General features: G+C 42.1%; 1 protein-coding gene and 1 non-coding gene across 3 annotated transcripts in view; one reads left to right on the top strand and one right to left on the bottom strand.

Annotated features, from left to right (window-relative positions):
• Positions 1-12,232, bottom strand: part of SPMIP3 (sperm microtubule inner protein 3) — a 36,115-nt gene extending 23,883 nt beyond the window's left edge. Inside the window, exons 1-3 of one of the 2 annotated variants that reach the window (XM_061382478.1) lie at positions 12,124-12,231; positions 7,615-7,798; positions 2,960-3,028 (exon numbers count right to left, since the gene is read on the bottom strand). In XM_061382478.1, coding sequence (XP_061238462.1) covers positions 2,960-3,015 — 56 coding nt within the window. In that variant the 5' untranslated portion in view covers positions 3,016-3,028; positions 7,615-7,798; positions 12,124-12,231. Of the gene's footprint in view, positions 1-2,959; positions 3,029-7,614; positions 7,799-12,123 lie in introns of both variants that reach the window. The other variant, XM_061382477.1, reaches the window with a different exon arrangement.
• Positions 12,233-19,507: 7,275 nt separating this feature from the next.
• LOC133228318 (U6 spliceosomal RNA) lies at positions 19,508-19,614 on the top strand. The gene has a single exon (XR_009730174.1). It is a non-coding gene; the product is annotated as a U6 spliceosomal RNA (small nuclear RNA).
• Positions 19,615-27,652: the final 8,038 nt, after the last annotated feature.

The raw sequence follows: 27,652 nt of genomic DNA on the forward strand, positions 1-27,652 counted from the left end.
TTTCCTCATCAATAAAATGGGGTGGGGAGGGCTTCCCTGGTGGCTCAGTCGTAAAGAATCCACTTGCCAATGCAGGAAGCACAGGTGTGGCCCCTGATCTGGAGAGATCCCACATGCCGCAGAGCAGCTAAGCGTGCTACAACTAGTGAGCCTGTGGAACCACAGCTACTGAGCCCCCGCGCCCTAGAGCCCACGCTCTGCAACATAACAAGCCATGGTAATGAGAAGTCTGGGCACCGCAACGAGCAAGTAGCCCCCACTTGCCACAGCTAGAGAAAAGCCTGCATAGCAACAAACCCCCAGCACAGCCAATAATAAATAGATAAATGAAATTTTAAAAAATTATAAAAATAAATAAAGTGGGGATGATGCTGTCTCTTAATGACTACATGAAAGTCAACAAGACATGTGTGAACGTCCTCCGTGACTGAAGTATCCCATTGCTGTTGCCATCTATCATTCAAGGCAGGATGATCTGATCTTCACAGCTGCCCCTTGATGTCTCAGAGATCATTTCAGTTGATGTTTTTAAAATTCATTTAAGCCCAAAACAAATTCTTTGTCTTTTGCACACCACAATGAGTTTAATCCAACCTAAGTGATCTTTCCAGGAGCATCCGAGGCCCCGCAAGTCAACACAATGCTCAGCCCTGCCCCTGCGTGACAAGGCTAAGATAATTTGTATCTAATGTAATTCTTTTATGAGAATTTTGTGTGGTCACTACTCCTTGTGAATCACTTAATATTTAACTTTATGAGGTGCCCCTACTGGTTTGTAATTCAGTTTTCCCTACTATAGCCCAAGGGTTAGGCATTTAAGGATGAATTAATTGGGTAAATGCTTACAGAGAGGAGCAGCAGAGGGCAGACCTTCTGTGGATACTGTCAATCACCAGGAGGCCAAACCTCAAACACATGCCAGAATGAGTTTTTCTCACTGATTCATTCATTTTCAGTTTTCCGACACAGGTGCACAGAGCTCCTACCAAGTGTGGCAGTCTGCTAGGCAGAGTGGCCAGTGAAACAAGCCCCGCCCTGGGGGCTGACCTGGGGATGTCAAGGGCAGTGACCAAGAGCACAGATGTTGGCTCCAGACCAGCAGGTTCAAATCCTCCTTCTGCTAGTTCACTATGGTGGAATCTCAGGACAGTCACTTAACCACTCCTTGCTTCAATTTCCTCCCAGTCACTGTGAAGATTAAATGAGTTGATATATACTTGGAACAGTGCCTGCCACATATTAAGGGCTGTATAAGTGTTAACTATTAATCCAGTGGGTGATCTAGACAGGAAATAAAGAAACAGAAAATACCTGAAAGTTATGATGGGAGTCATACAGGAAACCAAAAACGGTGTGAGAAGGAGAACTAACAGAGGTGATGAGGTTGGTGAAAGGAAGAGACCTCCCCCAGCCTGGATGGTACCACCTTCTGCTCACTGAGCAGCCGATAACAGTGGAGACATGCTGAGTGAAATCGGGCTGGTTGAACCGAGTAAGAAGAGTAGCAGAGAGTCCAGAAGGCAGTGATGCAGGGGAAAGGAACATGTCCCCAAACCCTGAGACATCAAAGAGTGCGGGCCTCCTGAAGCAACAAGAAAGATCATGGGGCTGAGGTTAAGAGGAGGTTGGAGAGATCAGCAGGGTCTGTTTATGTAGGGCTCTGCAGGCCCTGGCAAGTGTTGAGGCTTCATGCAAAACGCAATAATTGCAGGGTTTTGTTTTGTATTGTTTTTTGACTGTGCTAGGTCTCTGTTGTGGCACTTAGGATCCCTAGTTGTGGAGTTCAAACTTAGTTGCCCCGCAGCACGTGGGATCCTAGTTCTCTGACCAGGGATAAAATCTGTGTCTGCTGCATTTGAAGGTGGGTTCTCAACCACTGGACCACAAGAGAGGTCCCAGATTGCACGGTTTTATGCAATGGAAGGCTCTGATCCCATTTATATTTTATGGGGTTCTCTCTGGAGAATGGATTGGAGGAGGACCAGAGTGGCCATCGTTGTAGGGGAACAGGGGAGAGGCAGTGGTGATCTGGACCAAGTGGTGGCTGTGGAGATGAAGAAAAACAGTCAGATGGAGATACACCCTAGAGGCAGAATTGAGGACCCTGCTGATGGACTGGTCCACTCTGTTGCAAGGCAGGAGAGACACAAAATAGACAGAGACCTGCCCCACAGGGAGCACTCAAGTGGCGAGTGGGGGCCCCAGTCTAGTGCAGGCACACTGTGCCTCTCTGATGGATGAGCCCAAGAGAGCTGAATGCAGCCCAGCCTGAGGACATCAGCGGCCCAGTGCCTTCTGCACTGTGTTCCACCCCAACCCTCCAGCTCTCCAAGGGCTGCCCTAAGTCAGGTCCAGTGATTCTGACTTGGTTCCATTTAGCTCCAGGCGGCAGCAGCCAATGGAGGATTGTCTCCATTTTCCCCGGGAGATGAGACCACAATTAAACAGGCCCGACAGTGGTGGGCAAAAATCTCAAACACACCCACGGAAAGCCAAGGGCATGTGAGGAGGCAGAAATCAAGTAATTCTGGAACCCACCCCTTTCTCTCCACCCTGCTTTCCTCTGCATGTGCATTTCAGGGAAGGAAGGATAGGGACTATACTTTCTCTAAAATAGGACTCTTTTTAGAGAAAGAACATCTTTTTAAGAACAAAGCATCCTTCCCTTCCTCCTTCAGTGATTTCTGGAAGCAAAAGGACATATCTTTGATGACTAAACATTGTGGAAAATAACTAAATACTAAAATTTGGAGTTGCCAGTTTGCTTAGATGCTGCCATAAATGTTGGATTTTTTTTTCTTAAACAGCTTTTTCTAAACCCAAATAAACTTCAGTAGAACCTCTGGCAGCAGTTATCTCTAAATCAGGGAGCAAGCAGCAGGGCGAATAATTCTAGCCTCCCAGGAGTCTGTCTTCCGTGCTGTAGCTCTGGAGGTGTCTGCATTTGGAAGACCATTACCTGGGTGGGATTGCTGGGCGGCGGTCAATAAATTCTCGTAGCCGGATGGCAGTCATGATGGATAAGATTCTGAAAAAAAAATTTAAGTGAAGTTTCTTATTGCAAGTTTATACACATTTCCCAGGCATGCCTACCTAGTACTACAAAGTCTGTCTTGAAAGTAGAAGGGCCATTCATAGCTTCTGCTAGACTATTTAGGGAAGGAAATAGACTCTTAAAAAACAATTATGTATTTATCTATTTATTTGTGGCCTTCTTCAGTTGTGGTGAGCAGGGGCTACTCGTCATCGTGCTGCGCGGGCTTCTCATTGTGGCGGCTCCTCTTGTTGCTGAGCATGGGCTCTCGGATGCTCGAGCTTCATTTGTTGCGGCACGTGGGCTCAATAGTTGTGACTTAGACTCTAGAGCACAGGCTCAGTAGTTGGGGCACTTGGGCTGAGTTGCCCTGAAGCACGTGGGATCTTCTGGGATCAGGGACCAAACCTGTGTCTTCCGCATCAGCAGGCAGATTCTTTACCACTGAGCCACCTGGGAAGCCCCAGGAAATAAACTCTAAAAGAAGCAAAAAGAAATGGAAAGCATAAGCCAATACACAGACGCATGCTTTTCTTTAACAGTAAAAAGTACTGTGTGAGGTGGGGACACAGCCTCCTTTGTCATTCTTCTTGAGGTATCTTCCTACTGCACCCGCTTTTGGGCTAAGCTCTGCATCTTCCACATGCCCTCATAACTAGAGTTCTGGAAATGAGTTAGATGTACTCAAATCAGATGTAATTGAGATTTGGAAGATGAAAACGAGACAGGGGCTGATTTCTGCTTCTTTGCCTTTTTCTATTGGCAAAACTGGTTAAGACAATGTGATATTTCTTTATGCAGCAGAATGCCAGTGTCCAATCTCCAGCTTTGACGGTGGAAGAGGCAATCGTGTTGAAGCAACGCTGAACGCTGTGTTTAGAGTTCAAATACCAGCTTCTTGAGGGCAGAGAGGGAGCTGGAGTGGCAGTGTTGTTAGCTTTGGGACCAGGTTCTTGAACTCAGTTGTCTGGAAGCAACTTCCTGATTAGGGCACAGGTAGCTGCTTTTATGATGGGTCAGTTTTGTGAAGATGTTCTAGAAGCTTCCTGGAGGCCTTCCTCAGGGCCTACTCTTTCCAACACTTCAAATGATTTTGTAACCATCTCATTATCTACACTGAACTCTTTTCTGTTCATACGCTGGCTCCAGTTTAAACATATAATACATAATGTTTCTAGTCTAAATTTTCATTTTGCATCTGCTTATGTACTGGAGAACTTGTCATAGAAAACCACTGCATCTAAGTATTCACTTGAGAAGGGTCTACAATGGGGCGGACACTAAGTACCTGGGGGACAGAGGTGGGAGAAAGCCTTATTTTTTACAGTTTACCTTTGGTGCACCTTGGGAGTTTTGTACAAGGTGTATATATTATGCATATACAAAGACAGCTGGGCTCCAATTTGCATCAACATGGGGTAGCAGAAGAACATTGTCCTGAGACCCATGTGACTTGTGGTCAGTCTTTGCCTCGCTAGAGTGGAAATGTGTGTGAATGGTTGTGTCCTCCCTGAAAGTCATATATTGAAACCCTAATCCTACTGTGATGGTATTTGGAGGGGGAGTCTTTGGGAGGTAATTATCTCATGGGCATGGAGCCCTCATGAATGGAACTAGTGCTCTTATGAAGAAGACCTCAGAGTGTTCCCTGGCTTTCTTTCTGCCACATGAGAATACAAGAAGTCTGCAGCCTACAACTTGGAAGAGGGTCTTATCTGAACCCTACCATGCTGGAACCCCAATCTTTGACTTCGGCCTCCAGAAACCTGAGAAAGAAACTTCTATTGTTTACAAGCCACTCAGCCTCTGAAGCTTGTTACAGCAGTTGAACAGACTCAGGCACCAGCTCAGTACTTTGATGGTTATGATATCTTTCTGGAGAGTTATGTGAGACAATGATGCATGTGTGTTTTCTAACCTAAAAATCACGTTGGAGAAAGGAGACTATATGAGTTTCTATTTATGAGCATGTATTATGTGTACAGTAACACGTATTAAGGAGCTTTCCTGGTGGCTCAGTGGTAAAGAATCTGCCTGCCAATGCAGAAGATATGGGTTCGATCCCTGGGTTGGGAAGACCCCCCCTGGAGAAGGAAATGGCAGCCCACTCCAATATTCTTGCTGGGAAATTGCATGGACAGAGGGGCTTGGCAGGCTACAGCCCATGGGGTCACGAAAGAGTCAGATATGACTCAGCAACTAACTACCACCAACACCAACATGTATGAACTCCTATCAGCCTCCCAGTAATCCTATTAAGTGTTTATCACTACACTTTACTGACAAGAAAACTGAAATTCTGAGAAGTTAAGTAACTTCTGAGGATCCATGGTTAGACTCCTCTAGCTCCACAAACAGTTGTCTATCAGAACAACCACGGGCACCCTGACCATCAGCCAAAACAAAACTGGGATAATACACAAGAAGCAATAACCAGGAGGGAGAAAGAACTGGGAAAAAAGAGTGTGATACCTCCCTCTTTTCCTTGTATAACTCGACTTCTGTCCACAGGCCACCTGGTTGCTTTACTTCACCTCTATGTTTTTCAAGCAACTTGAAAAGTTTCTAACAAGATCATAATAGGACAGTTCGGCTATCCAACAGAATCTGTTCATTACAAAGTGTGTTTTTACTTTCAGCACTGGTGTGTTTATTTAAAAAAAGAAAGCAGAAAGAATGAAAGAGAGAATCTGAGCAAACACAATTGAGCTCTCTTTTAAACTCAGAAAACATCGCTGCTGGGATTTCAGTTCACTAGAAGTGACATGCCGGAGAAGAATGCAAGATATTTAGGACATTTGTGCTCCTAACCAAGACAACAGCAAGTGTGCCTTCGATGATGGAGTGACTGCTCAGTGCCTAGAAATTCTGAATCAGCATCACAGGGAACATCAGGCCTGGGTGGCTGTGACTTGGCTATGTGGTAGAAACCCTTTCAGAGGAACACATTAATAACTCACTTTGAGTCTAAGTCTAAGCTTCCAGAATAATCAGAAGACCTTGTCTGGGAGGGTGACCTTGCCATTCTACATCTTTAGAGAATGCCTCTACCATGCGTATAGGGTACCAAATCACATTTTGTGTGATTAGCTATCATCTCTTGAACACATAAGAAAATGTAGCTTGCAATAGATATGTCAGTGCATTTTATTTTAGTTAATCTTAAAAAATAGAGTCACCCACCAAATCAGAATGTGACTTAGGTATGAACATATGTTAAACTTGCCATCATTTACAAACTCACAGCCAATACTGCACAGCTGTTGTCAGAGGCACCACGAACAATATATCTTTTATCACCTTTAAAATGTATAATTTCTTAGTTACCTTAATAGAAGATTCTCCTTCTGATGTGCCCTTAGTAAAATTCTTCCAGAACAAATATGAGTTCTGTCTATACTGTCATCCTACCTTTCATTCAAACTCACATTAATTCTACAAAATCTTCAGCTTTTTTCTTTTTAAAAAAAACTGAAATACAATATGCTCAGACTGAATAATGCTATAAATTAATATTAAAACCACCCATAAACAACTATTTTAAATTTTTAAATTTCATGTATGCACATACATCTACATTTATATGTGTATATGTGGGGCTTCCCAGGTGGCTCAGTGGTAAAGAGTGTCCCTGCAAGCAGGAGACGCAGGCTGTATCCTTGCATTGGGAATATCTCCTGGAGGAGGAAATGGCAACCCATTCCAGGATTTTTGCCTGGAAAACTCTATGGACAGAGGAGCCTGGTGGGCTACAATCCATGGGATCACAAAAGAGTCAGATACAACTTAGTGACTGACCAACAACAAATGTGAATATCGTTTTCTTGGGCTCCAAAATCACTGTGGATGCTGACTGCAGCCACAAAATTTTAAAATGTTTGCTCCTTGGAAGGAAAGCCATGACAAACCTAGACAGTGTATTAAAAAGAAGAGACATCACTTCGCCAACAAAGGTTAAGCTAAAACCATAGTTAGAGCTATGGTTTTTCCAGTAGTCATCTATGAATGTGAGAGTTGGATCATAAAGAAGGCTGAGTGCCAAAGAATTGATGCTTTTGAACTGTGGTGCTGGAAAAGACTCTTGAGAGTCCCTTGGACAGCGAGGAGATCCAACCAGTCAATCCTAAAGGAACTCAACCCTGAATATTCTTTGGAAGGACTGATGCTGAAGCTGAAGCTCCAGTACTTTGGCCACCTGATTCGAAGAGATGACTCACTGGAAAGATTGAAGGCAGGAGGAGAAAGGGGTGACAGAGGATGAGATGATTAGATGGCATCATTGACTGAATGGACATGAATTTGAGCAAACTCCGGGAGATAGTGAAGGACAGGGAAGCCTGGCATGCTGCAGTCCATGGGGCTGCAAAAAAGTTGGGCGTGACTTAGCGACTGAACAACAACATAAACAGCATATATACTTAAAAACTTGAAAACACAGCAGGCATTCTGTTTCATATTTTTTTGGTTTTCATTTAACAACATATTATGCTAAAATTAATACAATATATTAAAATTTTCTACACTGCTACAGAATATTCTTAATTCTAATATTTAATGTTCTTTTGTGTTGTTTAGCTCACCTATTACTCTATTTAAAACAGTATCCTCTTCACTCCCTGGACTCCTCATCCATGTTCTATGCTTGATTTTTCTCCAAAATACTCATCACCATCTGCCATACTGTATGTTTACTTAGGTATCCTGTTTATGTCTGTCTTCCCCATTGGAAAGAGAGCTTTGAATGTTGTGTTCACAGCTGTATCTCTAGGACCAAAGATGATAACTGACACTTGGTAGACATTTAACAAATATTCTTTGAACAACTGAATGCGCTATAATTTATGAAACCCAGCTCCCTAATGTTGGACATTTTGGTCATGCTGAGCTTTTATATGTTTGATGCAGTTGAATTAATTTCTTAGGATACATTCCTAGAAGTGAGTCAAGGTTTGGGCATCTTCATGGCTCTTTCTTAGGAGGATTGGAGTCACTTTCAATAATTAATTTTGGTACCTAAATCACTATGGATAGACCCCTAGGGCCTAAGAATTAAAATTTAGTAATAGAATTTTTTATCATGCTGATGTTCAGGAGGTGAACGAAGGTAAATGTATATGAGATGCACATTCCAACAAGCTTCCTCAAAGTTAATATTCAACATATTCAAAATGCTGACTTCAGGATTTATTCTGGCAACTTTCTGGTATCGTATATTATGGATCAAACCAGAATTTTATAAAATATAATAGCAGTCAAACATCTGATAAATTCTGCCCACTTATGGTAATATTTCTTAGCAAGTAATGAAGGAACTTTCTCAGCCTGATAAGAAACATCCATAAAAACCTACAGCTAACATCATACTTAATGGTGAAAGGTTGATTTCTTCTTAAAATCAAGAACAAAGCAGGATGTTACTTTTACCTCTCTACTCAACATGCTGCTGGAAGTCTTAGGGCAAGAGGCAAGAAAATGAAATAAAAGGCATGCAGATTGGAAGGAAAGAAAACTGTCCTTATTTGCAAGTGACATAATTGTCTCTGTAGAAAATCTCAAGGAATCTACAAATAAAGTCTTAAACTAATAGCTGTTTTTAACAAGATCTTAAGATACAAAGTCAACACATAAAAAATAAATATACTTTAAGTAAAAAAACAAACAGAATTTATAACACAACTATTTACAATAGCACACAAAAAAAGAAAGAAACAAAGAAAAAAATACTATGTATAAATCTAACAAGACATGCTAACTGCTACTGCTAAGTCACTTCAGTCGTGTCCAACTCTGTGCGACCCCATAGACGGCAGCCCACCAGGCTCCCCCGTCCCTGGGATTCTCCAGGCAAGAACACTGGAATGGGTTGCCATTTCCTTCTCCAATGCATGAAAGTGAAAAGTGAAAGTGAAGTCGCTCAGTCGTGTCTGACTCCTAGCAACCCCATGGACTGCAGCCTACCAGGCTCCTCCGTCCATGGGATTTTCCAGGCAAGAGTACTGGAGTGGGGTGCCATTGCCTTCTCCCAACAAGACATGTTCAGGTTCTATATGCTGAAAAGTACAAAGTACTAATGAAAGAAATCAAAGACCTAAGAGGCACTGTGTTCCTGGATTGGAAGACTCAACGTTGTAAAGATGACAATTCTCTCCAAATTGATTTGATTTCTTTGGTTGGACTTCCCAGCAATATTTTTGGTAATAGATATAGACAAAAGTTTTTTCTAAAGTTTATTTGGAAATGCAAGGGAAATGTTAATAAAATAGCTGAAGTAATTTCGAAAAAGAGCAATCACGCTTTGGTAGAAAGGGGATGGAAAAACACTAGTCCTCAGCTCACATCTATTATCAACTAGACATTTCACATGTGTTATTTCACTCAGTCTTCATAGGAGTAGTGAGAGCTGTTTATCGGTATCCTGAGTTTGTAGAAGATGTTAAATTACATGTGTAAGGTCATGTAGTCCCCAGTAGCTCAGTGGGTAAAAATCCACTTGTAATGCAGGAGATGCAGGTTTGATCCCTGGGTCAGAAAGATCCCCTAGAGAAGGAAATGACAACCCACTTCAATATTCTTGCCAGGGAAAACCTATGGACAAAGGCTAGAGTTCCTGGGGTCTCAAAGAGCCAGACGTGACTGAGTGACTAAACACACACACACATACTAAGCACAGCCAGTAAACAACAAAAATCCAGATCTGCCTGATTCCAAAGCCTGTCTGCCTTCTCCTCTAGGGCCACTGATTCATTGATTTACTCAGCAAACATTTAATGATCAACTACCTTCCCATGGCATTGTACCAGGTACTGGCAAAAAGCATTTAGCCAAAAGTATGTGGTCTTGTTCTCCTGTTATGTGTTAGAGGAGATGAAGTCAGATATGAATCAGAGTCGCACAAGGCAATGTAAAATTGAAGCTCGGTAACTGCTGAAATAGAATCCTCTGACGTTAGCTTTTAGGTAGTTGAGGGGCTGCATCCCTCCTCCCCTCTTTCAGAATTCTAAAGACTCTAAGAATGGATAAGTCACATTTGCTTCAGGACATATTCCCTGATAGGAAACACTCGAGAAGCTCTCCTCTTGGAGATGCGCTTTCTGAGACTGAGAAAAAGTTTGTAAAAACTGACACCAACTTTTATGGCAGGAAAGAGTTAAAAATAAGATTTGTTAAATCAAAGGTTTACAATGTTAAACGGATCCAGCAGCAATTACCTAGTAAGTTAATCAGCTTGTGGACCTTAAGCATTAATACATGATAACTAGCAAGTTATCAGGCTTCCCTGGTAGGACAGCTGGTAAAGAACCATATGCAATGCAGGAGACCCTGGTTTGATTCCTGGGTCAGGAAGATCCTCTGGAGAAGGGATAGGCTACCCCCTCCAGTATTCTTGGGCTTCCCTGTGCGTAAGAATCCGCCTGCAATGTGGAAGACATGGGTTCGATCCCTGGGGTTGGGAAGATCCCCTGAAAGAGGCATGGCAACCCACTCCAGTATTCTTGTCTGGGGAATTCTATGGACAGAGGAGCCTGGTGGGCTGCAGTCCATGGGGGCTGCAAAAAGTCAGATGTGATTAAGCACAGCAGAGCACAGCAAATTATCATTTAATTCATCTGTCCAAAGAAGGGCAGAGGCAGAATATTAGTGGGGTCCCCAGACTCTGATGTTGTTTATCTGGTAATTTTTGGAAATAGAAGAGAGTGGCATATAATCTGGTGCACACATGGCAACAATGTACTTTCGAAATGCAGTGCGTAACACCAGAGTCCTGGGTGTCCTCTTTCCTTGAAGGTGTGGCATCTGTACTCTATACCAGGGGAAGTTGGGCCCCTGGGGCAAGCCAGGTCCTTGTAATCTGCCAGCGCACAGAAGGCATGTGGGGCAGCCGGCTTTCTCAGAATTCCTATGCCTCGCCCTTGCTAGGAGCACGACAGTAGCCTCGCTGACTGCAGAGTTACTCTGTGGCCAAGGCAATTGCTCTCAGCTGCTTTTCAGCATGTGTGTCATAAGAGGTCATTTAGAAAATGGTTTTGAGTAACTGAGTTACTTGCTTCTGTTTCCTCAGGAAGCCAGGGTTCCCAGTTCAAGAAGGTTGTTTATCCACTTGCTCTCTTGCCCTTCCACATTCCTGCATCCAACCCCCAAAACCCTACCATGAATTTTGCTGCCTGAATGTTGCTTCCTTCCTCCTTTTCTAATCTAAATTCCACCCACCCTTCAGGGCCTTCTTCAGGTCCTTTACAATCTCTTACTAGGACTCTGAGTTCCCAGGAGTCTCTTGTCTGCCCCTGAATTCCCAGAGCCCCTGATTAATTTTATGATGCACTTTGGTTCTTATTGGTTCATTGATTTCTGAACTCATTTATTCATCATTTAAGAAAATGTTTAATGAGTGGCAGTTTTGTGCCTGGTCTTGAATAAGGCTCTAGAGATTCTTCAATGAGTAAGATACTAGTTTCATACAATGTCTTGCCTCTCAGCTAAAGTTATGTAAGCTCCTGGATGTTGAACCATGTTTATTTTTTCAATTAATAAATTTGATTGTGCTGGGTCTTAGTTGCGGCATGCAGGATCTAGTTCCCTGACCAGGGATTGAACCTGGGCCCCCTGTGTTAGGACTGTGGAGTCTTAGACACTGAACCACCAGGGAAATCCCAGAACCATGTTGTTTTGATGGTCTTTATCTTCCCTCTCCTTGTCCTCCTACCTCACTGTCTTGCAAAGTGTTCCCCATCCAAAGAAATGCTCACTGCATACAGAATCAGTCAGTCAGTCAGCCCACTCCATAATCTGGCAATCTAGTTAATACGTTTTAAACGTTATTCTTCTTGTATCATAAAGAGCCAGTTGCCTTAACATAGGTATATCCCATTTCTAAGGAAAAAATGTTGATCTAGAAAAAGCTCTTCAAATAATTCAAAATTGAGATATAAATATTCAGTTTCCAAAAGAATTCTTCACTCTACAAAATGGTTTGCCACAAAGTTTCTTTATATTGTGAGCTCTTGTCCCTAGAGCATTCAAAATGCAATCAGCAATTCAGTAATGCAACCACTAAGTGAGAAGAGAGAGGTTTGGGCAGTAACTGGTGTTACCTGCTTAGGCTGAAGTGGGTAGAGACCTCCTTGTTCTTAAAAGCAGTCCTCTAAGGACAGCAGTTATTTTAGCTGTCTCCAAGTACTGCCAAGGCTCACTGCAGAGTTATAGGACTTGATCTTTTTTACATCATTGAAAGGGTATTGTGATGCACTGTGACTTAGAAACTTTTGGTAGGTAATGCCTTTCAAGTCTTGGACTTATTAAAAATAGAGATCCTTTGGTCTCCCTGTACGTGAAAGAAAGGATAAAAATTGGTGTGGAAAGGAAAACCATGTGGCAAGTAACCTGGACTATTTAATCACTAGAATTTTCTGTAAAGGTTATTCCAGAGACAGCATAAGGTCAAAGATCTGAGAGGTGCTGTACTGCAAGCACTACCCTTTGCAAGCTAAAATTGAGGAAGTAGGGGTTGGCCCCTGGAACAAATGAGTCTAGCTCTGCTTGGTCCAAGGTTAGATTAGGCTCCATCCTGCTACTACTGAAGGTATCAAAGGAGACATTTAATTGGCCCTCTGTGTGTCTTCTTTGGGAAAATATTTCTTCAAGTTCTCTGTCCATTTTCTAATCAGTTTGTTAGTTTTTCAGCTAATGTGTTATACAAATTTTTTATGTATATTTGGCTATTAACCTCTTACCTAACATACTATTTGCAAGTGACTTCTCCCATTCAGTAGGCTGCCTTTACATTTTGTTGACAGTTTCTTTCATTGTGCAAAACCTTTTTGGTTTAACTTACTCTCATTTGTGTATTTTTGCTTTTGTTGCCCTTGCCTGAGGATCCAGAAAAATATTGCTAAGACGGATATCAAAGAGCATGCTACTATGTTTTCTTCTAGGAGTTCATGGTTTCAGACCTTACATTTAAGTATATAATCCATTTCAATCTTTGAATATGGTATAAGAACATGGCCTAGATTTATTTTATCGTATGTAGCTGTCCACTTTTCCTGGCACCATTTTTTTTGAAGATACTATCTCTTCCCCATGTGTATTCTTGCCTTCTTTGCTGTAGATTAAGACTAAACCTACAATATCTCTGAAGTATGCCTGTAGTCATTTTGCGAGCTATAAATTGGTATCTGATTATGGCTTTGATCTGCGTTTTCCTGATGATTAGTGATGTAGATGAGTTTATTTTTAAGCTATTTTGTTCCATTGATCTCTGTGTCTGTAATTTTATCCAGTACCATATGGTTTTGATTACCATAGCTTTCCATAGTTTGAAATCATGGAGTGTAATACCTCCAGGTTTTTTTCTTCTTTTTCAAAATTATTTTGACTATTCATGGTCTTTTGTGATCCCACCCAAATTTTAGGATTGTTTGCTTTAGGTCTGTGAAAAATGCCATTGGTATTTTGATAGGAACTGGGTTAAATCTATAGATTGTTTTGTGTGGTATGGACATTTTAACAATATTCATTCTTCCAATCCAAGAACATGAGATATCTTTCTATTTCTTTATATCATTCTCAAATTCTTTCATGAATATTTTATAGTTTTTCAGAGTATAGGTCTTTTACCTCCTTGGTTGTTTATTCCTAGGTATTTTATTCTTTTTGATGCAATTTTAAATGTTTGTCTTCTTGCTTTCTCTTTCTGACAGTTCATTATTGGTGTACGGAAAAGCAACAAATTTTTTTGTATTGTATCCTGCAGCTTTACTGAATGCATTGATTAGTTCTAATAGTTTTATATATTATATATATATAATTATTATTTCTATATATATTATTATGCCATCTGCAAATAATGACAGTTTTACTTCTTTTCCCCAATGTGGATACATTTCATTCTTTGTGTTGTCTAACTGTTATAGCCAGGACAACTAATGCTATGAATAAAATACTAATACTTTGAGTAAAAGTGGCAGGAGTGGGCATTCTTATCTTATTCTTGATCTTAGAGGAAAAGCTTTCAGCTTTTCACAATTGAGTATATGTTAGCTGTGGGTTTACCATATATGGCAGTTTATCATATATGTCATATATGTGCCAATATTGTAGCTGCCTGGGAATTTCCTGAAATGCTTTGAGAAATTATTGATAAAGGCATGTACTTATCTAGCAGGTTTTCTTTTCCTGGGGAAATGGAGTTTATGATCATCACAGGAGTCTAGTGAGATGGAAGGCACTTTCCTCTCAATAATTCATTCATAACCTTAATGCTTGTTTAGCAGATTTATAAATTCATGTCTGTTACATTTGACAACAAGGCTTCACAAAATATTTAAGTAGATGAGAGCACAGCTGAGTTTCCAAAGCGTGTAGTGTGGAGCAGAAAGAGAACTTGTTTGGACAGAATTCATTGTATCTCGTCAGCATCTGGTCATCCTTAAAGAAATGCCTGGCCTTCCAAAAGGAATTTTTTAAAAATTCCTAAACCTTATTGGATTCTTCCAAGGTAGTAAAGTATCTGTCCTTCCTTTTCAAGCAGTGGTTCACGGCATCTCAAAGCATGCTGATGCCTGAGGTTCTAACTTAATGGGCCCGCGGTGGGGGAGGAGGAAGGTGTGGACACCAACATTGTTTAAAAATGTCCCAACTGACTCCAGCAAATTGTTGGCATTGAGAAATTTGGTCCTCAGGGTTCTCCAGCCTTCCTAATCTCACGTGTCTTCACTAATGCCCTTGAGGTAGTCCCTGGGTCAGGCAACAAGCTCTTCCATGAGATAAGAAACTAAGGCACAGAGAGGTTCATGGGCTTCTCTGATGCTGTGCAGCCAACGAGTCAAGATTGGAATCAGTGACTCCAAAACAATAACATCACCTTTTTCCCCAGCAACTGGTGACATGAACACAGACTACACGTATGAAGAACAACTGGGGGTGAGGTATGACCACCTGTGTCAAAGATATCACAAAAGGGTATGAAACAGTTCTGAGCCAACTGTTCTCCTGATCAGACACAGATGCACAAAATGGGGATACTTATTTGAAACCATGCAAGGAATGAAGCATTAATTTCCTCTTTAAAGCCTTCCTTCCCTCACATTTATTGCTATTGATTCCATTTTCTTAGAAAATCCATCAAGATCCACAGACTTCCTACCACCTGGGTTCTTAGCTCTGTCACTGAAAGACACTGGAAAATTCTCAAATGTCCCTGTAATTTAGGTCCAAAAGTCACTACAAATCTGCATTTGCATGTGACAGGACTACAAAAACTTCCGTGCTTGCTTTTTTTCTTTTTTCTCTCTATTTTTTGGCTGCACTGTGCAACATGCACAGTCTTAGTTCCCTAACCAGGGATCGAACCCGTGCTCCGTCTAGTGGAAGCCTAGTATCTTCACCACTGAACGGCCTGTGAGTGTGTGTGTGCTCAGTTGCTCAGTCCTGAATGACTCTTCGCAACACCCTGGACTGCTGCCTCCCAGACTCCTCTGTCTATTGGATTTTCCAGACAAGAAAACTGGAGTGGAAAGCCATTTCTTACCCCAGACAAACAGGTTTTTTATGTGGATAAGACATGACTGTAATGGAAGAGGATGCCAGACCAAAGTTACATCAGTAAGGAGGAAAAGTTGATGCCAGCCTATAAAGTGGCAAAGGACGAGCTACTTCTGTTGTTTGGCGGCAATGCTTCCGGTGATGTGAAGGTGAAGCCTCTCTTTGTTACCATTCAGAGAACCCGAGAGCCCTTAAACAGAAGAGTCCCCCAAAGACTGGGTTCAGTTCAGTTCAGTTCAGTCGCTCAGTCGCGTCCGACTCTTTGCGACCCCATGAATCGCAGCATGCCAGGCCTCCCTGTCCAACACAGCTCCCAGAGTTCACCCAGACTCACGTCCATCAAGTCAGTGATGCCATCCAGCCAACTCATCCTCTGTCATCCCCTTCTCCTCCTGCCCCTAATCCCTCCCAGCGTCAGAGTCTTTTCCAATGAGTCAACTCTTCTCATGAGGTGGCCAAAGTACTGGAGTTTCAGCTTTAGCATCAGTCCTTCCAAAGAAATCCCAGGGCTGATCTCCTTCAGAATGGACTGGTTGGATCTCCTTGCAGTCCAAGGGACTCTCAAGAGTCTTCTCCAACACTACAGTTCAAAAGCATCAATTCTTCGGTGCTCAGCCTTCTTTACAGTCCAACTCTCACATCCATACATGACTACTGGAAAAACCATAGCCTTGACTAGACGGACCTTTGTTGGCAAAGTAATGTCTCTGCTTTTGAATATACTATCTAGGTTGGTCATAACTTTCCTTCCAAGGAGTAAGTATCTTTTAATTTCATGGCTGCACACAAGCCATTTTCCAGGTCTGGTTTTGCCACCACTTTATCCCTGAGGTAGGGAAATATTGCCTAGAGAAGGACATCCCATTCAACAGTCTTTTGCCAAAAATATTAATGACAGATCTACAGATTACAAGTAGCCCAGCTCCATGGACCCTCTGGAACCAACTGGCTGAGACTGAATTGTTGTGTTTGAGCTCAAGTTCTCCCTCTATCCAACCCAGCTCACTTTGTTCTATTACAGAGTTAGTTCCTGAGACTGTTTCCCAATAAACCACCTTCATACAATTCTGTCTCTGAGTTGTCTGTTTCTCAGTGAATCTTAAAAGAGTTGGTTCTGTGAGTTGTCTGAGGAATAGACTCTGAATTGAATTTTGGAATTGCGTCACCTAAGACTATTGGTGAGGACGTCACCACTGGTGGCAGGTGGAGCAGGGAGAGCCGCTGGCATTCTATAGCAGAGCAACTGTTGAGACTTTCACTTAGAGGACATGAAAGGAAGGAATCCATGGGCAGGTGCAGTTTCTCAGGCATTGGAAAAGCTGGAGAAAGAAGTAATTATTGGAGCAATGGAATTAGATGGTTTTGATGAGTTCCACTGTGTTTTGCAATAAGATAGAGAAGTATGAGGATGACTAAGCATTAACTTAGGCAAAATGTGAAATTGAGGACCTCCCCTTGTAGCACATAGAAAGACTCTCATTTGTTGTGGCAGGAAGGCGGGAACCGATGAGAATCAGTCTCAGGACGTAGGCATAAGTGTAGTGAAGTTCCAGAGAATAGTGAACAAATTTGCCATGCAAATGTCAAGGCCATGATTGGAAAGGAGTGGCAACCTAAGATTTGGGATGAGAAAGAAGAGGTACTTGGGGACCTTGAAAACAGACTTATCTGAATTTCTGGACCTGCAGAAGTGAACTACTTGTCTCTTTAAAGGGTTATTGTTCCTTTCTTGCTTGAAGATCATGCAGAGTCCATCTTCCCTCTTTAGAATCTACCCACTTTTCCTCTTCTGACCATCAGACAATACTTAGACCAAGTAACAGTGTAATCTGCAGGGAGTGTTGGACCTGCTTAGAGAGGAAAGAAATTTGAGTCCAAAAAATATAACCTGAATTCTAATCATAAGGAAAGTTTAGACAAGCTGAAATATTTCTACAGAATAACTGGTTTGAACTCTTTAAAAATGACAAAGGAAGATTAAAAAAAAAAGCTAAGACGCTCTTCCAGATTGAAAGCCTATAAGAGATGAGACAAATAAAAGCACTCTGTAATCTTGGACTGGATCCTGGCCCAGGTTGTAAAAGGGCTCTTCAGCCCACCCAGACTCCACCTACTGGAGTCCCAGCTGAAAGTATTCAGTCCTTCCCTGAGAATTTCCCATGACTGAAAAGAGTGTTTCCTGAGGCAGACCACCTCCAGCGGCTGGTTAACATGGGTATATAGAAGCCCAGTCTCCTGGCTCCAATTTGGGACGTCTCTGAAATTCCATTCTAGCTTTGGAGCTCTCCATGGCATTGGCTGAGGCCTCTGATGCAAGTGCAGTTCAGCTGATCCTTTTGCCAGATCCTGTTGCTACAAGTGTATATGTCCTCAACTGGGTCCAACTGTTTGTGACTGCATGGACCATAGCCCGCCGGCTCCTTCTGTCCATGGGATTTCCCAGGCAAGAATACTGGAGTGAGTTGCCATTTCCTCCTCCAGGGGATCATCCCCACCCAAGGATTGAACCTGTATCTCCTGCATCTCCTACCTTGGCAGGTGGATTCTTTACCACTGAGCCACATGGGAAGCCATTTCTACAGGAACATACCCCCAAATCTCTGCTAGGCAAATTTCTATCACAGAGTGTTTTCCAGGAAACTTTATGTGGGAGACCCACTCAGAGCTAAAAGACCTCTCTCTTTTAAAGAGCCACAATTCCTGCTTTCTCCATCTGTTTCCAGTCCAATGCTGGAGAGAGGACGAGGAAGTAGTGACTAAAGTGTATTCCATTTAAAGAAAGCTTAAAAGAAGAAAAGAAAGAAAAAAGTTTCTTCCCTGATTAAAAAAGTTATTCTCAAGTTTCTGGTGTCATGAAATCTACTAAAAAATCTAAAAACTTGAGAACTATTTAACACAATACTTGTAATTTTAAATTAACAATTAAAAATTTTCTCTTTCTCTAGTAAATCCTACATGAATGTTCAAGAAGAACCTGCCAGGTGCTTATTACTGCACTGGCCGCAGGGAGTGAGGAAAGCCCAGGAGGATCAGAATCAAACACAGACCAGAACTGCAGCTCTGCTGGTCAGTCCTGCACCTTTGCTGCAAAGTTGGATTAAAAAAACAAACCTACCACATAAGGGTCATTCCCATTAGGCTTATAGGAGATGATGCCTGTGGCAGCAGCTTGTTAGTTTGTAAAGGTTCATTATAATTATGTAGGGCAGTATAGACCTGTTTCAAGCTGACTCATGAATCTGTCCTTAGGACAATTGCATATAGTACACTTTTTCAGAGATTTTATTTAGAAAACTGCAAACTCATAAAGTTGAAAGAACAGTACAATTAGCATCTATATACCTTTTACCTAATTGGGGAAGTTTTTAAATAATTTATGAAGTCATATAAATTTTTTTGTGAGTCATTTGAAAGTAGATGACATGACACAACTAAGCATTTCAGCATGTGTTTCCTAAAAATAAAATTATTTTCTACTGTAAAAAATGAATGAATAAAAAATCTCAATTAGAGTCAAAGCACTAGAAGGGGAAGCTCTCACTCCCTTCTAGGGTAGCAGAGCCTAGCAGAGGAAAAAGAAAAATTCCTCTCCTTTCCTGGCAAGGACTCAGCCAATGAAAGCCATGGACAATTTGTAGCCCTCCCAACTTCTTTTCCCCACTATAAAAGCATTCTCCTTCCCTTGTCATGGGGTGACTTATGCGGCTTCCCATGGCTGCAGACCCAGAAATGTAACTCTCATTGATCTTGAATAAATCATCTTTTCTGGAGAAATAACTGCGTCTGTTTCAGGTTAATGCTATTAACTTCAGTACATTGTCTCACATAAGTGACACTAAAAATTCTATAGTATTTACTCATGTACAGTCTAAATTGACTCAGAATTGTTTTTGAAAGCTGATTTTTTTGTAAATAATTTAAAACCTGAAGTTAGTGCTGGCTTTAGCAGCACATATACTAAAATTGGAACAAAACAGAGAAGATTAGCCTGGTCCCTGTGCAAGGATGACATGCAAATTCATGAAGTGTTCCATATTTTGCACCTTTCCCCACATCAAGACTTGAATCACAAGCTGGATCAAGAAGATTTCTGGGAGAAATATCAACAACCTTAGACATACAGATAATATCACTCTAATGGTAGAAAGTGAAGAGGAACTAAAGAGCCTCTTGATGAGGGTGAAAGAGGAGAGTAAAAAGCTGGCTTAAACTTAATGTCAAAACAAACAAACAAAACCCAAACCCAAAGTTAACACACCATAGTTGGCTGTTATGTCTCTGGTTTCTGCTAATCTACAACAGAAGCCCTCAGAATTTTGTTGACTTTTTATGATAATGATTTGCTCTAAGAGGCCACACTAATTGTCTCATAATATGTCTCACAGTCTATTATTTTTTCATTTCCTCATAATTAAATTTTATATAAACATTTTTGGCAAGACTATCACAAATGGGATATTGTGGCATATTATATACTTTTAAAGACTTGATCAAGATATATGTCAATCACACCTCAATAAAGTGATTTAAAAAAAGACCCTACCAAAAAGTTGGATAGTTCTTTTGCTTGTAGGTTACAAAAACGATTACTATTAACCTAATGGAAAGTATTAATTTCTTGGAAGGCTATTAGTGTAGGATTTCATATAAAATGAAAGGGAGGGGGACTTCCCTGGTGGTCCAGAGGCTAAGAATCTGCCTTCCAATACAGGGGACGTGGGTTCAATCCCTGGTCAGGGAAATAAGAGCCCACACGCTGCAGGGCAACCAAACCCTTGTGCCACAACCACTGAGCCCGTGAGCCGCATCTACTGATGCCCTCACATCTAGAGCCTGTGTTCCACAACAAGAGAAGCCCCCACAATGAGAAGCCACTGCAGCAAAGAGTAGCCCCTGCTTGCCACAGCTAGAGAAAGTCTATGTGCAGCAGCAAAGACCCAGAGCAGTCAAAAATAAAATAATAAATAGTAATTTTTTAGACATTGAAGGAAGGATGAGAATCACTAAGCCTCAGGAAGGCAAGCATTAGGACAGGTCTTGGGATCCCAGAAGCAGGGGTTCCTGGTCCACTGGGTACTGAAATTAATATGACAGTAACACAGCCCATCAGTCAGAGGATAGGATCACAGCCTGTTCAGAGCCACTAGGAAAATAGGATCAGGCAGCCACTCCAACTGCTTTCTATTTACATGATGCTGACAATTTACTGTTATACAAAGCTTATGTAAAAGATACTTTTACTTGCTTTAATTGTTTGATTGTCCCATCAGACCAAGAGATAGGAAAAGTCTGTGAAGAATCCCAAAGCAATAAAATGTATCCTGAGTCATAAAATCATTTTATGCATGGTACAGACTGAATGAATGTGCCACCTGAAAAATGTATATGTAGAAACCATATTCCCCAGTGTGATGGTATTTGGGGTTGGGGCCTTGAGAGGTTATTAGAGTTCAATTGAGAGTGGGGCCCCTTTGATGAATATTTTGTTGTTAAGTCTCTCAGTTGTATCCAACTCTTCACAACTCTATGGACTGCAGCACACCAGGCTTCCCTGTCCATCACCAACTCCCTGAGCTTGCTCAAACTCACGTCCATTCAGTCGTGATGCCATCCAACCATCTTGTCCTCTGTCATCCCTTTCTCCTCCTGCCTTCAATCTTTCCCAGCATCAGGGGCTTTTCTAATGAGTTGACTCTTCGCATCAGGTGGCCAAAGTATTGGAGTTTCAGCTTTAGCATCAGTCCTTCCAATGAATATTTAGAGTTGATTTCCTTTAGGATTGACTGGTTTAATCTCCTTGCAGTCCAAGAGACTCTCAAGAGTCTTCTCCAACACGCCAGTTCAAAAGCATCAATTCTTCAGTGCTCAGCTTTCTTTATAGTCCAACTCTCACATCCATACATGACTACTGGAAAAACCATAGCTTGGACTATATGGATCTTTGTTGGCAAAGTAATGTCTTTGCTTTTTAATATGCTGTCTAGGTTTGTTTCTTCCAAGGAGCAAGCATCATTTAATTTCATGGCTGCAGTCACCTCTGCAGTGATTTTGGAGCCCAAGAAAATAAAATCTCTCACTGTTTCCATTTGATGAATATAATGTCCTCTTAAGAAGATGAAGACAGAGAGAGAAACTCTGCATGTGAATGAAGGAAAAGCCATGTAAAGATGCAGTGAGAAGGCAAATCAAGAAGAGAGCTTTCCTCAAGGAACAAATCAGCCAGCACCTTGATCTTGGATTTTTTAGCTTCCAGAGCTGTGAGAAATAACTTTCTATTGTTTTAGCTGCCCTGTCACATAGACAGACTTGTGGACACAGCGAGGGAACAAGAGGGTGAGACAAACTGAGAGCGTAGCATTGAACATGTACATTCAGATCAGATCAGATCAGATCAGTCACTCAGTCGTGTTGCTCAGCCTTCTTCACAGTCCAACTCTCACATCCATACATGACCACAGGAAAAACCATAGCCTTGACTAGACGGACCTTTGTTGGCAAAGTAATGTCTCTGCTTTTTAATATGCTGTCTAGGTTGGTCATAACTTTCCTTCCAAGGAGCAAACATCTTTTAATTTCATGGCTGCAATCACCATCTGCAGTGATTTTGGAGCCCAGAAAAATAAAGTCTGACACTGTTTCCACTGTTTCCCCATCTATTTCCCATGAAGTGATGGGACCAGATGCCATGATCTTCGTTTTCTGAATGTTGAGCTTTAAGCCAACTTTTTCACTCTCCACTTTCACTTTCATCAAGAGGCTTTTTAGTTCCTCTTCACTTTCTGCCATAAGGGTGGTGTCATCTGCATATCTGAGGTTATTGATATTTCTCCCGGCAATCTTGATTCCAGCTTGTGTTTCTTCCAGTCCAGCATTTCTCATGATGTACTCTGCATATAAGTTAAATAAACAGGGTGACAATATACAGCCTTGACGAACTCCTTTTCCTATTTGGAACCAGTCTGTTGTTCCATGTCCAGTTCTAACTGTTGCTTCCTGACCTGCATACAAATTTCTCAAGAGGCAGATCAGGTGGTCTGGTATTGCCATCTCTTGAAGAATTTTCCACAGTTTATTGGGATCCACACAGTCAAAGGCTTTGGCGTAGTCAATAAAGCAGAAATAGATGTTTTTCTGGAACTCTCTTGCTTTTTGTATGATCCAGCGGATGTTGGCAATTTGATCTCTGGTTCCTCTGCCTTTTCTAAAACCAGCTTGAACATACCATGTATCAAATACACAGCCAGGGAGAATTTGCTCTATGGTGCAGGGAGCTCCATTCAGAGATCTATGATAAACTAGAGGGGTAGGATGGGGTGGGAGGGAGGCTCAAGAGGGAGGGGACATATGTATACCTATGGCTGATTCATGTTGATGTATGGCAGAAACCAACACAAAACTGAAAGGCAGTTATCCTCCAATTAAAAATAAATAAATTGTTAAAAAAGACCAAAAAAAAAAAAAAAAAAAAGCTGCCATGTCTGTGGTGCTTTATTGTGGCTGTCCGGGCTGACTAAAACAAGACATCTTATTAGTTTGCCTTCCAGCTATAGCCCTCTGCTCCCTGATTAATTTAGTCACTGACATCCCCGTCACCCAAGCCATAAATCTAAACACCTAACAATCCTGGCCTCTCAGCTCTCACCTCTAGTATCTCACTAAATGATTTCAGTTCTTCCTCTCACTCGTCTTACTGCGCTGTTCTCAGCTCCCCCTGGACTTCTGTGTGAAGAATGGTGACCCCAGTCTATGGGCTGCCTGCCTCCCCGCCTCCCATCCCCGCTTCCTTCTTGGCCAACACAACCTCAGTTCTGTTAGTGCTGCAGTGGGCCCAGCCCCAGCGGATGATTCATGACTAACCACAGGAAATGTGACTTTTCTGTCCTTTCTCATGGCTTGCAGTAGTCTTGTGACATGATCTGGCCAGTGGGACATAACAAAGTCTGTCGGGGAGTTGCTGAGCAGTATTTTCCTCACTAATCAATGAGACATCTTTTCCCACCCACATCTTCCTGAGGGAGAGCCCATTTCTGGAGCCCAGCAGCCACTTTGTGGTCAGTGAAGGCTGTGCCATAACATCTGTTGGCTCCTGGATCCAGAACACTTGTGCCTCTTTGTCTGCCTGGCCAATTATTCATTCTTCCTCTAGGGAGCCCCCGCCACGCACCTGACCTCGTAGGCACCTGGTCACTATGTACTGTCTCCTTGCCTCTCAGCCTCTATATGCCTGATGTTGGCGTATATCTTCTCTCTGTGAGAAGAAAGACAGAGTGAGAAATCTGACCTTTCAAAGCCATGGGTTCAAATTCTCACTGTGCTACTTTACTAGTTCCATTGGTCATCTCTTAATCCCTTCTTTAGTTTGAAAAGTGGCAATAATCATATTATGTATATCATAGGATTTTTGTGGAGGATAAAGAAATGCATATAAAGTGTGTAGCATGTGCCTAGTGCATGGTAACATCTCATCAGGCATTAATTACCACTGATATTTCTGTTCTGGTACCTATACAAAATCACTCACAGGATGGCTGAACTCCGATTCTTAATTCTGAACTCCCGACTCCAAGTCCAGCGCTCTTTTTATGGACTGCAGGGAGTTAAAGACGCAGATGCTTTGCTAATGTCTTGGGTTCAAGTGTGCTGCTGTCGCCGGCTGTGTAGTGACAAGTACATACTCATCACTCAGTTACATCCAGATGTCGCCGGTGGTCTGGCTGCTTAGAATCTAGATAAGATTGCCTCAAACCCACAATATTGTTCCATGCGGAAGTGCAAAGCCCTCTCAAGATTGAGCAGCCCTGGGACAACATGATGGAAGCCATGCATCTAGGATGATAGTAAGTCTGAAGCAGCTCACTCCCTCATGATTTTGGAGCCGGCAAACAAGCCTTGACTTTGGACTTTGTTTAGATGAAAGCACACTGGGCTTCTGTCTTTTTTTTTTTTTTTAAATTTTGTTTATTCATTTATTTATTTTTGGCTGTGCTGGATCTTTGCTGCTGCATGAGAACTTTCTCTGGTTGCAGAGAAGGGTGGGGGGGGGGGGTACTCTCTAGCTGCAGTGCCCAGGCTTATCATTGCAGTGGCTTCTCCTGTGGCAGAGCATGGGCTCTAGGGCACATGGGCTCAGTAGTTGTGGTGCATGAGCTTAGTTGCCCCACAACATGTGGAAACGTCCTGGGCCAGGGATTGAACCTACGTCCCCTGGATTGGCAGGTGGATTCTTAACCTTTGGACCACCAGGGAAGTTCATGTTTCTGTCTTTTTAAAGCTCATCTCATCACAGCTAAAGCCACATATGTGCTGAGCAGGACAAGAAACATCTTCCTCAAAGGTAATCTTGTTTTTAGATAGGATTTTCTCACCCACTCACTCCTCTTCATTCATTCATTCTTTGAAATGTGTTAATTATTATATACTAATACTTTCTTCACTTCATACTTAGAAAAGGACAGGAATTTGAGTACAAACACAAGGGCACTGGGAAAAAGCTAAATGGTTATTATGACTAACATCCTTTTTTAGTTCCCAAGTCTAGTGTGGCCTGTAGGAAGCAACGATTAACCAATAACATGGTTGTCACAACACAATCAAAGTTTACAGTCATGTTTTTAGAGCTAACAATACCCATGGTAGGATATGAGTATCTATACTGTTTTCTTGTGGAAACTTGTTTTGTTTCTCTTCCTTTCTTTGCAGCTCCACAGAGTATGGCAGACGAGTGTAAATATTTCTCCTTGTCTCCTACGAGGCTTTGAACACTGTGCCTGATGTTATTGATGTTAATCACTTGGACTTTGGCTCCTTGCTATAGTGTCATTGGAAAGTGGCAAGATCTTAGAGAGAAATGCCTCAGATGGGAACCTAGAACATAGCCACAGTCAAAATTAAGTTTATGGAAAAGAAAGAAATGCAAAAAAAAGTTTTTGTTTATGTAGATTTTGGAAAAAGAGTCATATTTGCTCTGTAACTTCCATTTGTTGAGAACTTACCACAAACCTGACAGGTTGTAAAGGACTTTGTAAGATTATTTTTCTTAATTCTCACAATGATACAAGGTGAGGAATGCAAAATTCATTTTACAGTGGAAGCCAATGAGGCCTGGAAACCGTCAGTAACTCGCCAATAGTTACACAAGCAGTAAAGGTAGTCTTTGAACCCAGGTCCACGTGACCCCAAGGGTCTGGCTTTGAACCATTGTTTTTCTCTGTTTCCACTGAGCATCCTGTGAGCACAGTGGGTCAGAAGACCTGGCTTGGCACTCAGTAGCACCCTGATTTTGGGTGTTTAAACACTCTGGACTTCCGATTTCTCATCTAACAGCATCGTTTCCTCTTGTGCCCATCAGCAGCAGCAAATCATTGTCCCACAACCCCATCCTTCTGTTTCTGTGATTTCCCATTTGCTCTCATGTGATGACTGATTAACGTGCAGAAAACTTCTGGGAGGATTTTATCGGGCAATGGACTGGGTGGTTCCATTGGGAGGTTCCTGCAGCAAGAAAAGGAACTGCAGGTAAATTACGATTCCTCTCCCACTCCGGCTCCCTTGGACCACAGCTCTTGTCCTGGAAGTGAGTGACTCAGCACTTGTGATGGGAAACAAGGCTGAAGTTGCCAGAGGAAACCAAACAATTCTTATTTACCGAACTGTCAAAATCCTATCATTGCAATTAAGGAGATAGGCAATTAACTGTGTCTTAATTACAGCAGCTGCCACTTCATCTGAATGCTGTAATTTGCACAGAGAATGGGAGGAGACTTTAAATTAATGTGTGTCTTTAAACAACGAAAAACATTGATGGAGCCTAAAGAAAATTGTCAGCAGTGGTCATGGAGGCCCCTCCTAAAAAGAGGCATTGTTACGAGATATGCTTACAGAACGCTGCAATTTTCTTCTGCCTTTGTTGCCTAATGGCTGTATTCTTAATAAATGCCAGAAAGACAGTATTATATCCTATTTTGTCTACAATGAAATTTAGTGATTTCAATAGCAAAATCATCTGTGAAGTCCTCTGCAAGTGTCTTTTTTTTTTTCTTAACTCAGCTTTAAAACAAAGATTTTAAAATAATGAGTCCAGACTCATGGCCAGCGAAACAAGCTTTTAAATTTAGGATTTTAAAGGGTAGTCAGATTCGCATATGTACAACTGTTCTCTGAGGTGAGTTTTAACATCACACCTTACATATGAGGAAACTGAGGCTCAGAGTAGTTTAGAAACTTGCTCAGGGTCACAGAGAAAGCTATGAAGTGGCCAACCCCAGATGTGACTCCAGAGTTTGGTTTTCCCCCAAAGGCTGGTTAACAGCATGAAGTCAAGTTACCACAGATGGGAACCCCAAGCCAGGAAGTGGACAGAGTTGTGGTAAATCTAAGGTGAATAGCACTTAGATGTTGCTGGGTGTCAGAGAGGGGGCTGGCAGGTTGGGCCAGACAGCTGCATTTAGAGCTGGGCTTCAGTCACTGGGAGCCTCCAGGGTGGAGGGGTAAGAACATAAAGCTTTCAAGCCAAACTGACTGTGATTCAACCTCTGTTCCTCCATTTAGAAGCCAGGCGACCTTGGGAAATGTCCTTATTGTGTCTAAGTTTCGGTGACTTCAATGCTTTTCATCTATATTTGGGGACTAGTTTTGCACAAGTGCTGTGAGGACAGAAAGGGATAATGCAGGCACAGGGAAGCCATCAGCAAATGTTAGCTCATCCCTCCTCTTTCCAGAAGGGATCCCAGCTCAGATCTGGGAGGCATGGGTGGTGGTGGTGATAGGGAGGATGTTCTGGGCAGTTGCCAGATTAATTAAAAATATCCAGGAGCCTATGGTAAGAACTAGATCATGTGTTGGGGAGGAAGAGAGTCTAGGAACAAAACCATGATGCCTGGTCTCCAGGACCAGACCAATGTGGACAGCAAGTACATCAGACTTCATGTTGAGTCTGGCAGTTGAGTTCGAAGCCCTCCTGCTTCAGGTCAGAGTGAATCCTAGGACCTGTGTGTGACACTAAATGACTTAGCTTTGGGGGAGGGGGAGACGCTGAGCTGTGGGGCTGGGCAGGCTCGCACATCAGAAAACCAGCTGCGT

The sequence above is a fragment of the Bos javanicus genome, chromosome 16 (assembly GCF_032452875.1).
Source record: "Bos javanicus breed banteng chromosome 16, ARS-OSU_banteng_1.0, whole genome shotgun sequence".
Taxonomy (NCBI): domain Eukaryota; kingdom Metazoa; phylum Chordata; class Mammalia; order Artiodactyla; family Bovidae; genus Bos; species Bos javanicus.